The sequence below is a fragment of the Aotus nancymaae genome, unplaced genomic scaffold, assembly GCF_030222135.1.
Source record: "Aotus nancymaae isolate 86718 unplaced genomic scaffold, 86718_ANA_hifiasm-v0.15.2.pri h1tg000016l, whole genome shotgun sequence".
In the NCBI taxonomy this organism is placed as follows: domain Eukaryota; kingdom Metazoa; phylum Chordata; class Mammalia; order Primates; family Aotidae; genus Aotus; species Aotus nancymaae.
This window is the reverse complement of record NW_026988428.1, coordinates 47738019-47754410: the sequence shown is the minus strand read 5'-3', so window position 1 is coordinate 47754410 and position 16392 is coordinate 47738019. Positions and strand designations below refer to the sequence as shown.

The window sequence follows — 16392 nt, the reverse complement described above, 5'->3', positions numbered from 1 at the left end:
TTCTTTTGGGACTTATATATTCATGTCCTTTTATTTTTACCGATAAGAGATCTTGATATGTTAAGTACATTAAACCTTTGTCTGTCATATATTACAGATATTTTTCCCCAGGATGGCATGCTTTCTTTTATTATACTTTAAGTTCTGGGATACATGTGCAGAACATGCAGGTTTGTTATATAGGTATACATGTGCCATGGTGGTCTGCTGCATCCATCAACCCATCATCTACGTTAGGTATTTTATACAGTCAAATCAATCTCGTTCTTTTTAAGTTCTTCCAATTCTTTTATATTTAGAAGGTTATTCTCTATCTTTAGATCAGTCACTTGTATTTTTTCTGGTTTCTGGTTTTGTGTTTTACACTTGTTTTTTTCTTCAGGAAACAAGGTGACAGACCATTTTTCCCATGGTTAATCATGTCTCCACTATTAATTGAATGGGTTTCTTCCCCCACTAATTTATAATGCCACCTTCATTATCTAAGGAATTCTTATATTATGTGGGTATGAGTTTATGAGTTTTGTAATCTCTTTCATTGTCTATTGGTTTTGATGATACTACACTTTTTTTGATTACTTCTGTTTCTTCATCAAGAATCATCACACTCTCCTCCAGGAAGCCTCCTTAATTCTTCCAAAAAGATATGATAGCTCCCTTCACTGTCTTTCACCTTTGTCATGTTTAAAAATCTGCCTTGAAGCTGGATGCAGTGGCTCACGCCTGTAATTCCAGCACTTTGGAAGCTCGAGGCGGGCAGATCATTTGAGGTCAGGAGTTCAAGACCAGCCTCGCCAACGTGGTGAATTCCTGTCTCTATTAAAAATACAAAAAATTAGCCGGATGTGATGGCACTAACCTGTAATCCCAGCTACTCGGGAGGCTGAGGCAGAAGAATCACTTGAGCCTGGGAGGCAGAGGTTGCAGTGAGGTGAGGTTGCACCATTGCACTCCAACCTGCGGGACAGAGTGAAACCCTATCAAAAAAAAGAAATCTTCCTTGTATCATTGTTAACAGTGTTGATCTTATCCAATTACATTCTTAAGTATAGGGAACAGGTGCACAATATCTATTCGTTAAAATCATGGGATGGCCTTTAAAAGGTAGTGATGATGGCAGAACAGCTCGTTTGAGAAAAAACAAAAACAGGCAGTTCTCTCATTTGTTCAGCAAACATGGCTGAGCTGTCCAATATGTAAAGATAACTGAAAGTAAACCCTAGCATGCCCCAGGGATCTCACCACTTGGGGAAAGAGACATCTAAATATATGTGATTAAATAGTGTGACTAAGAAGCATAACATAAGCATGTACAAGGAAGAATAAAGGAAAAAACTAGTGAGTAGCGGGTAGTGTTTCAAAGTAGTAAACATACATATGAGCTGGGTTCATGAAGTTTCTTCAATGTCAAAGGAACTTGTAATTAATCTAAATGACAACGTGCACAATTTACATTAATTTAGGCTTCATTCTGGCCAGGTGTGGTGGCTCACACCTGTAATCCCAGCACTTTGGAAGGCTGAGGTTGGCAGATTGCTTGAGCTAGGAGTTTGAGACCAGCTTGGCCAACATGGTGAAACCCCTTTTCTATTAAAAATAGCAAAATTAGCCAGGTGTGGTGGCGCTGGCCTGTAATCCCAGCTACTAGGGAGGCTGAGGTAGGAAAATCGTTTGAATCCGGGAGGTGGAGGCTGCAGAGAACCGAGATCTCACCACTGCACTCCAGCCTGGGCGACAGAGCAAGACTCCGTCTCAAAAAAAAAAAAAAAGGAAACTTTTTAAAGGAAGATTAATGTAGTTTGGGCCAGGGGCTCTGTTTGTTAGCTGCTGGGCTAACACAGACCCGGGAAGACTAGAACGGGATACAGGTGAGAGTTAACCGATGGTGTGTGACATGATGAAAACTAGGCAATGGGGAAGAGATCAACCTTCACCTGTCAGTCTTCTAATCTCAACAAATCACTTCCCTGAGTTGGTGAGGAAGCTGTCAGGGCTGAGTAGGGTGCCTGCTGTGAGTGTGAGCACAACCCCAGGGACTTCCCCATCTCCCAGCCGGCCCTGAGAGGCGCCTCGCGAGCCCAGGCCAGATGTTCTGGCCAGAGCAGACGTCACGTTTGCGTGACGTCACCAGCGCTGACGAACCTCATAGGGAGGGGCCTGTCAGCTCACCTCAGAGCGCAGGCAGTTCCTTACAGCAGCGAATTGGCCGCCTCCTATTCTACCCCGAGGGTCTGAATAGTCAGAGCTGCAGGAGCCGAAGCGCCGAAGAAGCTCAGGAACCGCTACCTCCCTCTTTCCTTGGCCCTTACCCTTTCGTCTTCTCTAAGGCCCAGGAGCCGTCTCGGCGGCGGCGCGCTCACGAGCCCGCCGCTGGAGGCGGCCACGCGCACGCACGTTTGTGCGTAAGCCCGTTCCCTCAGAACCCGGAAGTGCGAGGCCGAGGAGAGCCACGTGGGTCGAGCTGGGGCGCAGCTCGCATGGGGGAGTCTATCCCGCTGGCCGCCCCGGTCCCGGTGGAACAGGCGGTGCTGGAGACGTTCTTCTCTCACCTGGGTATCTTCTCTTACGACAAGGCTAAGGACAATGTGGAGAAAGAACGAGAGGCCAACAAGAGCGCGGGGGGCAGCTGGCTGTCGCTGCTGGCGGCCTTGGCGCACCTGGCCGCGGCCGAGAAGGTCTATCACAGCCTCACCTACCTGGGGCAGAAACTAGGTACCTCCGCCCCGCCCCCTGAGACCCTTGAGGAGGAAGGAAAGGGGGTATATTCCCCAGTCGGCAGTGGCTTGGGTTTCCTGTCTCCGTGTCACTTCTAGTCGCAGGCTCGACTCGGCATTCCCAGGTCTCCTCCCACCGTTCCTTTCCTCCCCGCCCACTGGCCTGCGCTGCTGATAGATTGGCGGACTGGGTAGATGCTCTTTGCAGGGCTGTGACCCAAACCCAAGGGTTTGCCCTTTTGCTTCGTGCATGGATTGGTGCCATAAATGAGAAGTTAACCAAACTATGTCTTCATTCTTCTAATTAGTGACTGCAGCCAGAGAAGCAAAACTTTGCAAAACAATCTAATTCTATTACTGAACACTACCTATTGTGTGGCCTCTTAAGATTAAGGCCCGAGAGTCACCTTTGGATTCCTACCCGTCTTCATAGTCCCCCTATACATATTTAATGACTAAAGTAGTAAACGAATACTGGACAGGAAAGGCAAGAAATGTGCCTAACACTAGCAAGAGGAGACTGAAGGGAAAAATGGTAAACACTCTTAGTACCTCAAGTACATCTTGCCTCTGAAAATAAGATTCAAGAGCTGATTCAACTGATCATCACTAGTAAAAGCAATGAGTATGAGTAGATGAGAAGGAAATAATAGATGTAAAAGGCAAGGATTATGCATACAAAATAGTATTACTGCTTAATTATGACAATAAATATAGTTGAATCTTAGGGGCTTTAGAGTCAGTACTTTGGCCTATTTTAGACTCTACAGTTTTCAGAGGCATGGGTCTAATGTGAATGAAGGACACCTATATAAAATATAGAGAATAGAAATGTAAAATTTGTGTAGATTTCATTTTGATTCTCCACCTCCTTCTTCCAACCAGCCCCCAGCTTTCCTTATATTGCCTGAAGGTGACCATGTATATCTTACTGAGCTTTCAGTAAACACTCAAGGAACAGGGCTTTCTGAGATCCTAATTGCTGTGGCAAGTATGTTGATTTATACATACTTATTTAGTATGCTAATTTATTAACAAAAACTCGTCAGATAGTTTCACCTTGTTTTTTCTCCCCTTTTTACAATGGAATTTCACACATTTGCAGTTGTGGTTAATGGTGTTATTATTATTACCCTTTCTATAGATTAGCAACTTATATATGCAGTTGTGTTTGGTAGATGATAAAGCCCAAACCAAAATACCTGCCTTTGAACTGTCAGATTGAGTTTGTATTCATATAACTTATTAAAAATGTGTATGTAAATTATAATTTACCTATAATATATATACATATATGTGATTTTTATATATGTGAAAATGGGGTGGATTCTAGCTGTAATACTGAAGGTAGGTAATATTTAGGCAGTTTTAGTTGTTTTTAGACTCCTGCACCTCAAAGAATGGTGATTGATTCAAGTCCCATGATTCTTTGCTTTTTTTTTTTTTAGCTTATCCATGGAAATTTGATGAAAGCTGTGTACTCACTCCCCAGAAAAATATATATGCACATACAATTTTGCATATAACCTGAGCCAGTTCAGCTGAATTTTCTAAAGTCTACTTATTGACTTCATTTAAAAAACTCTGCTGCTCTAGTTTTAAGTTGGATGAGCCAGGTTTTTATGTAAACAGAACTGGCTGCCCTGTGTATATAAGATCTTCACAGTCTCTGACTTGGGTTCTTAGTAAAGTAGTCCTCAGTGTGTAAATTGATTATTTCTGCTTGAACCCCAGCTGACATGGGTGAGCATGAGGGCTATGCCTTGAAACTGACCTACACGACATTTGGCAGTATGAAACATGCCCAGGCACTGTTAGGTCCCCACGTGGGCTCTCGCTTCTGAGTAAATAGTCTTAAAATGATATATTTAATGCTTCATAACTTATTTACATGTACAGTATGTTTATAAGTTCCAGAATTTAAATTTTATCTTTGCACATATATTTTTTGGTACTAGAGTGTATATGATATCAGTGTGCTTACAATATGACTTCACAATTATCAGGTTTGCTGTCTATTTTCTTAAAAACTTAAGGAGAAAATTTTGTGTTGCCATTTAAAACATTCCCATGTTCTCCAACTACGTTGCTCATTAGAGCATTTATGTAGTTTTCTTTAGAAAGCAAAACAAAAAGTTTATTCATGTTTTTAAAAAATTTAAAACAATTCTGAAAATTTTTTTAGCCTTACTAAGATATAATTGACAATAAAATTGTATATATTTAAGTTGTACAACTTGATGTTTTGATGTATACGTAAATTGTGAAATGATCACCACAATCAAGCTACTTAATATATCCATCACCTACCTTACATAGTTCTCTCCCTCCATCCCTCCCTCCCTCCCTCCCTTCTTTCGTGTATATATTGTGAGAATACTTAAGATCTACTCTCTTAGCAAATTTCAAGTAAAAAGTGAGTCTTTTTTTAACCTCTCTTACGGCTGGTGTTTATTTGAGGCCTTAGAAGTGAATCTTGATTAAAGAAGCAAGCAGGGCCTTTAGACAAAGGATAGACCTGACAGGGAGCTTTCTGTTCCTGTCTTGACCCTGTTACTAAGAGACTTTGAGTAGGGCCCTTATCTTGGGGTCTTCTCTTTCCTTTAAGAGAGAATAATACCTGTTTGGGGAAGGATCAGTGATTAAAATATGCTGACTCAATGTCTGTGGAGAATTTTAGAAGGTCATACTTTTCTTCTCTTTGTTTCATTACTGGAGAATTTCCTCAACCTCTGGTTGCCGAAATTTAGCATAGCAGAAAATGACTTAACTTGAGAACTGATGTTTAAAAATTATTATTAGCAAGAAGTTGGAGAATAAAATGTGCAAGATTTTTACACACTCCTTTAATACACTTAAAATTTCGTGATATGAGATAAACTGTTGAAATCTTGAGAAATTATGAGCACTTATAACTAGAGCCTTCTAGAAACATTCAAAATTATCATATTTTATAAATTCAAAATACTGAAAAGAGAAAGAAGTTGGATGTTTCTGATTCCTTGTTTTCCAACACGAAGAAAGGCCAGTCCCCATTGGATATTCCAAACAAAGATAGTCAACAGATAGGATTGGATTCCTGAGAGCTTTAAGAAAAGAGAACTGTTTAAAAGAAATGTGTTGATGGTCTGTCTCTTCCTTATAGTAGTTTCACTTTACATGGTTTCACATACTGGTGATTAGTGTTTATTGATAAGCTTTTAAAGGTATTCTTTGTATTTATGTAGTATTTCCATTACCCCAGATAAGGGTAATCTGATGAAGTCAGGTATCCTTTTTTTTTTCTTTTCCTCCCAGAAGTCCTAGAAACAGATGATATCCCTTTTTCAGTGGAAAGTTAAAATTTTCACCAAGGCCACCCTGTTTAACAGTGGTAGATAGCTATTCTTTTTGTAGTATTTGATGCTCCCAATTCACCACAGTTTCAGAAGCTCAATTATGTATTATTATTAGAAGTTTAAAAAAATATATCAGTTACAAGTAGAAGGGAAAGGGATTAGTATTACAGAATATATGCTTTGTTCCAGGCACATTACATACCAAATGTTACTTCATTTTGTTTTCTTAGCTTTATCACAGTTTTATGTTAAAAATGACAACTAAAGCTCATAGTGGTTCAGTAGTTTGCACATCAACATAGCCTGTAATCATGGGAGCTGGGGTTTGAAACCAAGTCTTTCAGACTTGCACAGCTTTTAGGTTTTACATAATACTTTTATTACCCTCCTAAGCTGAGAGGTTTTATCCTAGATGTGGGCACAGAGGCCTATTTATTTTGTACCTGTCACTCTACAAAATCAGCAGAATTAAACAATATGGGCATGGGAGGAAGGCAAACCCTGCAGGGTACAGTTCCATATGGGATGTTGGTGTCATGACTGGTTCATCTGTACCTATACAGATTTTGATGGTATTAGTTGGAGATGATGTGCCAGTTATTCAGTCTGTTTGGAACAAGCTTGTCTAACCTGTGGCCCTCAGGCCACATGCAGCCCAGGATGGCTTTGAATATGGCCCAACACAAATTCATAAACTTTCTTAAAACACTATGAGATTTTTTTGCATTTTTTTTTTGTTTGTTTGTTTTAGCTCATGAGCTATGGTTAGTGTTAGTATATTTTATGTGTGTCACAAGACAATTCTTCTAATGTGGCCCAGGGAAGCCAAAATATTAGACACTCCTGGTTTAGACAGTGTATTGGAAAAATACTTTTTAAAGTATCAGTAGTTTGGCTGGGGTGTCAGAAGTAAGTAGGGTAACCAACTGTTCAGGTTTGCCCAGGGTTGAGGGATTCCAGGATGTGGGACTTTGTTTTAAAACCCTATAGACTAAAGATTTCCTGAGAAGCTGGACTTCTAGTGCTAAAACCTGGAAAGTCTTGGGTAAACTAGGAAAAGTTGGTTACCCTAGTAGTAATGGAAGGAAGATTCATTTCTTGAAACTTACACCAAGCAATGAATTAAAATATATATTGTGAAATGATTTATTTATTAGGATATTTTACAAACGCCTTGATAAATAATTTTTATTCCTAATTACAGGAATATGTTGGTGTCATGATTGGACCACCTGTACCCATATAGGTTTTTAGAAAACATATTCCTGTAATTGAATATATTTTTTTTTGAAGAGAAAATTTAAACTCTTGTCCATCTCTGAGATTTTTTTTTTAAATTTTGCTAGAAATGAGTATTTTAAACCTGCCCTGTTTCTTTTCTTTTTCCTAATGTCTTGCCTCTGGCCGTCTGTTGGGTAGAGAATTGCTTCAGGAAACATCCACGAAGCTGGCTATATAATTAGAAATGTAATTGGTGATATATAAATACAGAAGTAAATGATATCTATGCTATTTGATCCTTTTTGACTATGTGAAGGTGTTTTTGGTCTTATTTTTGGCTGATTTCCTTTGGAACCCCCTAGTTATAGCAGCAGTTATTTATAATTGGTTCCTGGTCTTAATAATTCACAATGTGGTGCTTATTATTTTATAACGTATAGTGTCAGTCTTGTCAAGAGTGCTAAGATTTTCTTTATTCTCCTGGGATCCCAGTGGTCCGTTTTCTTGCATAAAGGGAATATATGTGTATGTATTCAATTTTCTGGTATGATCTAAAAGATAAGATTCAAAGGAAAATACAACTCTAAAGCAGAAACAAAAAATCGTGACTTACCAGGAATAACAGTGTTTCATAATTTGTGTTCTTTTGTTTTGAATACATTTATGTGTAAGATAGGCTTTTTAGTTCCAGCTGATATTTTTTGCTAGGTTAATTATGCTCTAAATCTGAATCCTCATTGAATTGGGTTGGGGGAGAATTGGTACATGGGCAAGCAAATCATACACAGGTCCATTGCTACAGTAATGAATTACATCAGGTATTGGCTTAGCTTATTCCTCAGGGAAATTATGAATTATAAAGGATTTATATCTCAATCATAGGAGACAGAGAATATGGTAGATGAAAAACTCACTGAGCTCAGTTGGTTTGGATTCTTTGCTTTTGGATGCTGGTAGGTGTTTGGTACTTATGGTTTCTCTTTCTTACTTGTCATGTGCTTATGTTGTTTGCCTACCAGGGAGCCAGTCTTTCTTCAGCAGGAAGGATTCCATCCGCACCATCTATACTTCCTTGCAAAATGAGCTGAAGAAGGTGGTGACTGGCCGTGGTGCCCTGGGTGGGACTGTTTCTCACGTGGAAGAACTCCTTTCCCACCTGTCAGAGCAGCTCTGCTTCTTTGTTCAGGCGCGGATGGAGATCGCAGACTTCTATGAGAAGATGTACACCCTCAGCACACAGAAGTTCATCAATGCTGAAGAGCTCGTTGGCCTTTTGGATGCTATCCTAAAAAAATACAGCTCCAGGTCAGTGTGGGGAGGAGGGAGGGAGAAAACATGGCTGTCCTACCAACCCCACACAAGCTCAGAGTTTTTCTCCACATTGTTACGAAAATCTATGATGAAATCACTGTGAAATAAATAACTGGGTTACATTTTATACGTATTCATTAATCAACAGGTATATATCAGTCTCCTTCATTCGTCTTAGTTAATACCACACTGGCTGCATACTTCTCTAAGCAATAGCGAAAGACTGAGAATGAATGAAGAATGAAGTAATCATAAAACTTGTATTATAACTGATTTTGCTGCTTAGGAAAGAGTTCACACAACAAATACTTTTTTTTTTTTTTTTTCAAGATGGAGTTTCGCTCTTGTTACCGAGGCTGGAGTGCAATGGCGCGATCTCAGCACACCGCAACCTCCACCTCCTGGGTTCAGGCAATTCTCCTGCCTCAGCCTCCTGAGTAGCTGGGATTACAGGCGTGAGCCACCGCGCCCGGCCCATACTTTCTTGTATTTCTGGTAGAGACAGGGTTTCTCCATGTTGCCCAGGCTGATCTTAAACTCCTGAGCTGAAGCAATCCATCCACCTCAGCCTCCCAAAGTGCTAGGATTACAGGTGTGAGCTACCGTGTCCAGCCTATTCTTTCTTTATGAAAGTTTTTCTTTAATTTTTGATTTTGAAATTTTTAATGCTGTAAAAAGTTACAAGGATAATATAATGAACATAGTTACCATATGATCAGCAGTTCTACTCCTAGATATATATCCAAGAAAAATGAAAATGTAGGTCCACACATAAAAACATTGACATGAATGTTCATAGCAGCATTATTTATAATAGCCAAAGGGCAGAAACAACCCAAATTTGACCAATGGATGAATGGATAAATAAATGTGGTATATCCATACATGGAATATTATTCAGCAATAAAAAGGAATGAAGTACTGACACATGCAACAACATGGGTGAACCTTGAGAACATTATGCTAAGTAAAAGAAGCTAGTCATAAAAGACCACATGGAAATCATATAATTTCCATTATGTGAAATATCCAGAATAGGCGAAGTCATAAACACAAAAAGTAGATTACAAATTCATAGTCACAGAACATGGTTGCCAGGAGTTGGAGGGGAAGGAGGAGTGATCACTGATGGGCACCAGATTGCTTTTTTGGGGACCATGAGACTTTTCTAAAAGTGGTGGTTGCACAGTTCTGCAAATATATTAAAACCATTGAATTGTTCACTTTAAAAGGATGGTACATGAAGTAAATACCAGTAAAGCTGTTACTAAAAAAACAAACAATTGTACAATGAACATACAAATATCTTTCACCTGTGTTCACAAATTGTTAACATTTTGCCACATATGCCTTATCTCTTTCTGTATATGATCGTTCTTCCCTGAGTTATTTGGAAGTAAAATGCAATCATCATGACACTTTCCTCCTACATACTCAGATTTTGTCTTCTAAGAACCATACATAATCATAACACAGTTTTGAATGAAAAAACCCAGTTTTTACACTTAGGAAATTTAACACTGATTTTCTACCATTGTATAATACATAGTCCATATTTGGATTTCCCCACTTGTCCCCAAAATGTTCTTTATAGTTGCTTGTTATTTTTTATTGTATCTCTTTGATTTTTATGATATATTCTAAATTTTCTTTTTATTTATTATTGATATATGGTATGTTCACATGGCTCAACATTTATAAAGTATAATACAATGGAAAGTCCTTTTCCTTCCCCTTAGCCACTTAGTTTCCCTCTTTAATAGGCAACTAGAGTTAGTAGGTTCTTTTTTTAAGACAGAGTCTTGCTGTGTTGCCCAGACTGGAGTGCAATGGCACGATCTTGACTCAGTGCAACCTCCGCCTCCCGGGTTCAAGCAATTCTCCTGCCTCAGCATCCTGATTAGCTGAGATTACAGGCATGCATCACCATACCTGGCTAATTTTTTTTGTATCTTTAGTAGTAGAAATGGTGTTTCACCATATTGGTCAGGCTGGTCTTGAACTCCAGACCTCAAATGATCCGCCTGCCTCAGGCTTCCAAAATATTGGGATTACAGATGTGAGCCACTGCACCCAGCCTAAAGTTAGCAAGTTCTTGCTGTCATTCCTGAGAAAGAGGCTATGCATATAAATATATACACTTACTTTTTTTAGACACTTAAAAATTTTATATTTTGGGGAATATTCTCTTTTTTTTCCCTCCAATCTGATTAGTATGTTTTCTTTTAATAAAATAGTTTTTTGAAACCCACAACTGAAGTACAGTTGAGGATATGATTCCTAAGGAGACGAGATCTCATATAGTGATTCCCAAATGCTAATGTAAAAGTGGTTTGCTGAACTCTCTGGGAAGCTTAAGAAAAATACCCATCCCTGGGCCCTTTTTCCTCTTCCCTAAGAGGGTAAAATTTAGTGGTTCTGGATTATGTGCCCAGAAACCTCTGTTTTCAAAGTTTCCTGTGATAATGATACATGGTCAGCACCAAAAAAATTTGGTAACTAAGAGAAAGATGTCAACTCCAGGATAGAACAGATATTGAACCTTATGGATGTGTGTGTTTGTGTGTGTGTGTGTGTGTGTGTGTGTGTGTGTGTGTGTGTGTGTGTATAGGTGTATATGTGTATGTGTGTATCTCCTATGAATGATTGATACTAATTGGTTTCATTTTATTAGATTTATACCCTATTATCTTTATTTATTTTGAGATGAGATCTCGTTCTGTCACCCAGGCTAGAGTTCAGTGGCACTATCTCAGCTCACTGCAGCCTAAACTGCCTGGGTTGAAGTGATCCTCCTACCTCCGCCTGCCAAGTGGCTAGGACTACAGGAGCATGTCCCCATCCCTGGATAATTATTTTATTTTTTGCAGAGACAGGGTCTTGCTATATTGCCCAGGCTGGTCTTGAACTCCCACGTGCAATCTATCTTCCTGCATTGGCCTCCCAAAGTGCTGGGATTACAGGTGTAAGCCACGCAGCCAGGCCCCATCATCTTTAAACCTTCTTTGAAATACCCCACTTCCCAGAGCCGTAGGAGTCCCTCCCTTTCCCTGCAGATTTAATTTTCAAAAGCTCTTAGGGCAGTTCTTACTTGTAACCCTCATCCTCAGTGAATATCGTTGGAGTCAGATGGAACTGGATTACAGTATGGACAAGAGATGTCTTTTTTCACCTACCATTTCCATTTTCCACTCATGCTGCCTTTCTCTAATTAATAGAGAATGACTGATCATAGACACATCCTAGTCTGAAAATGATCTAAATTAGAGGCTTTGGGTTAATGTGAACAACATAAATTCATTAAGGAATTCTGAAAAGTTAAACTTCTCTATAATGATTTTCTTTGGGAAGTGGGATTCCTTTATGTATAAACTAACATGATTTTTTGCCCTTTGCTAGGTTAATGTGTTTTTTTCTATAGACTTTTTGATTTGGCATCTGTGCTATACCAAACATTTCTCTTTTATGGTTTCAGTGTTCTAGAGAAATAATTCATATTTTGGTATTCTGCTGTATTGAAAAAGTTAATCCTCTTCCCAAAGGATCCATTTATCTTTCAGGGACTGTTTTTTTGCCCCAATGTAGCTGATCCATGTCAGAACTCTTATAACAAATTTTGTGAATAGTACTATGTTTCAAATGCTGAAATGACTTTGTATTAAAAAATTAATAAGCACGATGAATAGCATGGAATTGAAACCTCTGGCCTTGATTTGACATGTAGATCCTATGTGAGTGATTGCAATGTCTAGTCTGCTTTCACAGATGAATGGAAAATATATTTGGTTTTTCTTCTTCTGGAAGTCAGTTGTGTTCACAGTAGAATGGTGTTAAATGCTTCTTTTTTGGGTAAATATATAACATTTTTTTTTTTGAGATGGAGTTTCGCTCTCGTTGCCCAGGCTGGAGTGCAATGGCGCAATCTCGGCTCATGCAGTCTCCGCCTCCTGGGTTCAAGCGATTCTCTTGCCTTAGCCTCCCGAGTAGCTGGGATTACTGCCTGCCACCATGCCCAGCTAATTTTTGTATTTTTAATAGAGACAGGGTTTCACCATGTTGCCCGGGTTGGTCTCAAACTCCTGACCTCAGGTGATCCACCTGCCTCAGCCTCCCAAAGTGCTGGGATTATAGGTGTGAGCCACTGTGCCCGGCCAGTTTATAACATCATTAAGCATATATAAGTTCTTGTTTAGGAATCACAGTCATTTGTGATTCTACATTTCAAATTGAATTATTAACAAATTGAACTATATTAATAATATAATTATTACATAAATTTAATTGTGTGCCATTTAGCAGAAGACACATGAACTTAGCTTGTATAGGGTCAGAGTATCTCCTATTCCTTGAGTAATTTTGAGGTGCAGTAGAACTTGGGTTTTTGTTTTTGTTTTCCAAAGAAGCACCAATGGGACATTTTCTGATTCTGTAGATATTTTTACACATTTATTTATTATTTTGTGGATATAAAGGAAAATTCTGGCCAATTTTTCTGTTTCATGGTTAAAACAAATTTGGAAGATAGGTTGTAAATGCAAATTAATATTTACTCTCCTAAATCAAGACTATAATATTAAGAAATAATACTTTTAAAGAAAGAAGAGAGCCATCACTTATGCATTGTAGACCATTAGAAAAATCTCTGTGGTATGGCAATAGTAAACCATTTTGTGATTTTAATTCTTTATTAATAATTTTATAGCTAGAATTTAAAGAACATTGAAAGTTGATCTGCATATATTTCTGTTTGCATTTTAGGAATCACAGTTTCTTTATCTGAATGCTTTAATTCAGAAAATTCTCACAAAAGTCAGAACTATGGTTTATTTAGCTTTTATACCCACTTTTCATCAAAATAAGATTTTTGATGGTAAGGCTGTTAATAAGACATTTTGTTAATTGCACGTGTATAGTTCAACAAGATTAATTATTGCCCAATGAAAATTTCATAAGCAAAACTAATAGTAGTACAATTTCTGTGGAATGCACTCTCTCCTAGGCATTTGACATGCTTAGATCTTAATAGTAAAGACTCATGATCTTCCATGATACTGCCTCAGCCTATCTTTTCAGATTCATCTGCTACCTCCCATCAAATGCTCCACACTGCCGCCAAAGTCTTAGTATAAAAAAAGAAACTTCAAAGGGCTGGGTGTGGTGGCTCATATGTGTAATCCCAGCACTTTGAGAGGCCAAGGTGAGCAGATCACTTGAGGTCAGTCAGGAGTTCCAGACCAACCTGGCCAACATGGCGAAACCCCATCTCTACTAAAAAATACAAAAATTAGTCGAGTGTGGTGGCATGTGCCTATAATCCCAACTACTTGGGAGGCTGAGGCAGGAGGATCACTTGAACCCGGGAGGTAGAGGCTGCAATGAGCTGAGATCATGCCACTGTACTCCAGCCTGGGTGACAGACTCCATCTCAAAAAGAAAGAGAGAAACTTCAAAGAGAAATCATTGAAGATTTTAACCAGAAGTCCAAAAACAGCCCCATAGTCTAATACTAAATATGTTCCCCATAAGGATTCGCCATTTCCTACCTGTCTGCTTCAGCTTCAGTTATTTTTATGCGTAGAATGTCCTTTTATTGTTCTATCATGTATCAGTTTGCTATTTGCTACAATAAGTCTGCATAACAGACCTCCAAATTTATACTTGTGGGTTTGCAGGTCTACTGGATGTTGGCTGACCTGAGCAGGGTTCATGTGAGGGGCTCTGCTTAACACTGTTGGTCTCACTGGGGCTGACTTTTAACTGTGAGCTTTGGGCTTAGGTCTGCTCCATATGCATTCATTCTGAGCCCACAGTTAGAGGGGAAGTAGCTACCTAGTAGCAATGTTCAAAGTGCAAAAGTATGACCCAGCTAAACTCATTTTAAGCCTTTGCTTGCATCCGCTCTGTTAGCATCTCTGGCCAAAGCAAGTTACTTTATCCAGTCTATATTCTATGGGTAGGAAAGGAGCTGCAAAGTTACGCAACAAGGGTTGAGGAATCATGGATGGGAGAAAATTGGGGCTGGAAGATCAAGCCTCCATCTTCACATGGCAAAATCCTGCCTACTCTTTCCCCCTGCTTTTTTATTTTGGTTAAAAAAATGACAATGTCAAATTTACCATCTTTTTTTTTTTTTTTTGAGACAGGTTTGACTCTATCGCCTCGTCTGGAGTGCAGTGGCCTAATCTTAGCTCACTGCAGTCTCCACCTCCAGGGCTCAAGCGATTCTCATGCTTCAGCCTCCTGAGTAGCTGGGACTACAGATGCACATCACCATGCCTAACTAATTTTTGTATTTTTGTAGAGATGGGGTTTTGCTGAGATGCCCAGGCTGGTCTTGAACTCATGAGCTCTAATGACTCGCCCGCCTCAGCCTCCCTAAGTGCTGGGATTACAGGCATGAGCCACTGCCCCCAGCAAATTTGCCATTTTAACCTTTTTAATGTATCCAGTTCAGTAGCGTTAAGTATATTCACAGTCTTTTGTAGTAGATCTTTAGAATGTTTTCATCTCGAGACACTGAAACCCTGTACTTGAGCAGCATTTTCCCCTCTGCCAGCCCTGGGCAACCACCGTTCTGTTTTCTGTTTCCATGAGTTTGACTGCTTTAGATACCACATAGAAGTAGAATCATACAGTATTTGTCTTTTTGTGACTGGCTTATTTCAGTTACCATAATATCCTTGAGGTTCACCCATGTTGTAGCACGTGACAGGATTTCCTTCTTTTTTTAGGCTGAGTAATACTCCATTTGTGTGTATATACCACATTTTCTTTATCCATTCATTTGTCAATGGACATTTGAGTTGTTTCCACCTCTTAGCTATTTTAAGCATCATGGCTCAATTCAAATGCCATCTCCTCTGTGGCTTCCACAATCTTTTGACCAAAAGGAATTGTTCCTTCTTCTGAAATGTTATTTTATGTGTAATAAATGTATTATTTTCTACTTTGTATTCATTATAAATACTTCCTTCTGCCATGGAAGGTCCAGTAGGGCAAATCTCTGACTAATTTTTTATATCCTTAATGTATTGGTATTTAATAATTAGTAAACAAGTTGTTTTAAATGACAAGATTTACAGATTTTGTTTTGTCATGGTAAAATATGTATAACATAAAATTTATCATTTTGGGTGCAGCAAACCACCATGGCGCACATATGCCTATGTAACAAACCTGCATATTCTGCACATGTAAAAAAAAATGTATCATTTTGACCAGGCGTGGTGGCTCACACCTGTAATCCCAGAACTTTGGGGGCTAAAGCAAGAGGATTGCTTGAGGCTAGGAGTTCAAGACCACCCTGAGCAACAGAGCAAGACCCTGTGTCTACAAAAAATTTAAAAATTAGCTGGGTGTGGTGGTTTGTGCCTGTAGTCTCAGCTGCTAAGGAGGCCGCAGTGGGAGGATCCCTTGAACCTGGAAGGTTGAGGCTGCAGTGAGCTGTGCAGTGAGACCCTGCCTATAAATAAATAAATAAACAAATAAGAATATATACCTTTTGGAAAGAACTCCATGGTACAGATTTGCAAAGGAGAAAGGCAGTGTTTCTAAAATGGAGTTTTGTGTTTCATTAGAATATTGCACAAATCTATTCATTTTGTACTTTCCTCTATTCTAAGGAGAATTCCTTCCTTTCCTTCCTTCCTTCCTTCCTTCCTTCCTTTCTTTCTTTCTTCCTTCCTTCCTTTCCTTAGAGCAGATGTTCTCTGCAAATAGTTGTTAATTTATTCTGTATTAAGACTATTCAGACTCTTTCAAGCTTGCTGCCATAGCTTAGGTGGATATTTTTGGATTACAACCATTTA

General features: G+C 39.1%; 1 protein-coding gene across 3 annotated transcripts in view; it reads left to right on the top strand.

Moving 5' to 3' along the window:
- The first annotated feature begins 2418 nt into the window (after window positions 1-2418).
- The window catches only part of KICS2 (KICSTOR subunit 2), a 53459-nt gene continuing 39485 nt past the window's right edge, over window positions 2419-16392 (top strand). For all 3 annotated transcript variants that reach the window (XR_010343005.1, XM_012444909.3, XM_012444908.2), the window contains exons 1-2: window positions 2419-2712; window positions 8293-8578. Coding sequence is in view for 2 of the 3 variants with exons in the window: in XM_012444909.3 (XP_012300332.2) it covers window positions 2478-2712; window positions 8293-8578 (521 nt within the window). In the remaining variant the exon portion in view is untranslated. The remainder of the gene's footprint in view (window positions 2713-8292; window positions 8579-16392) is intronic.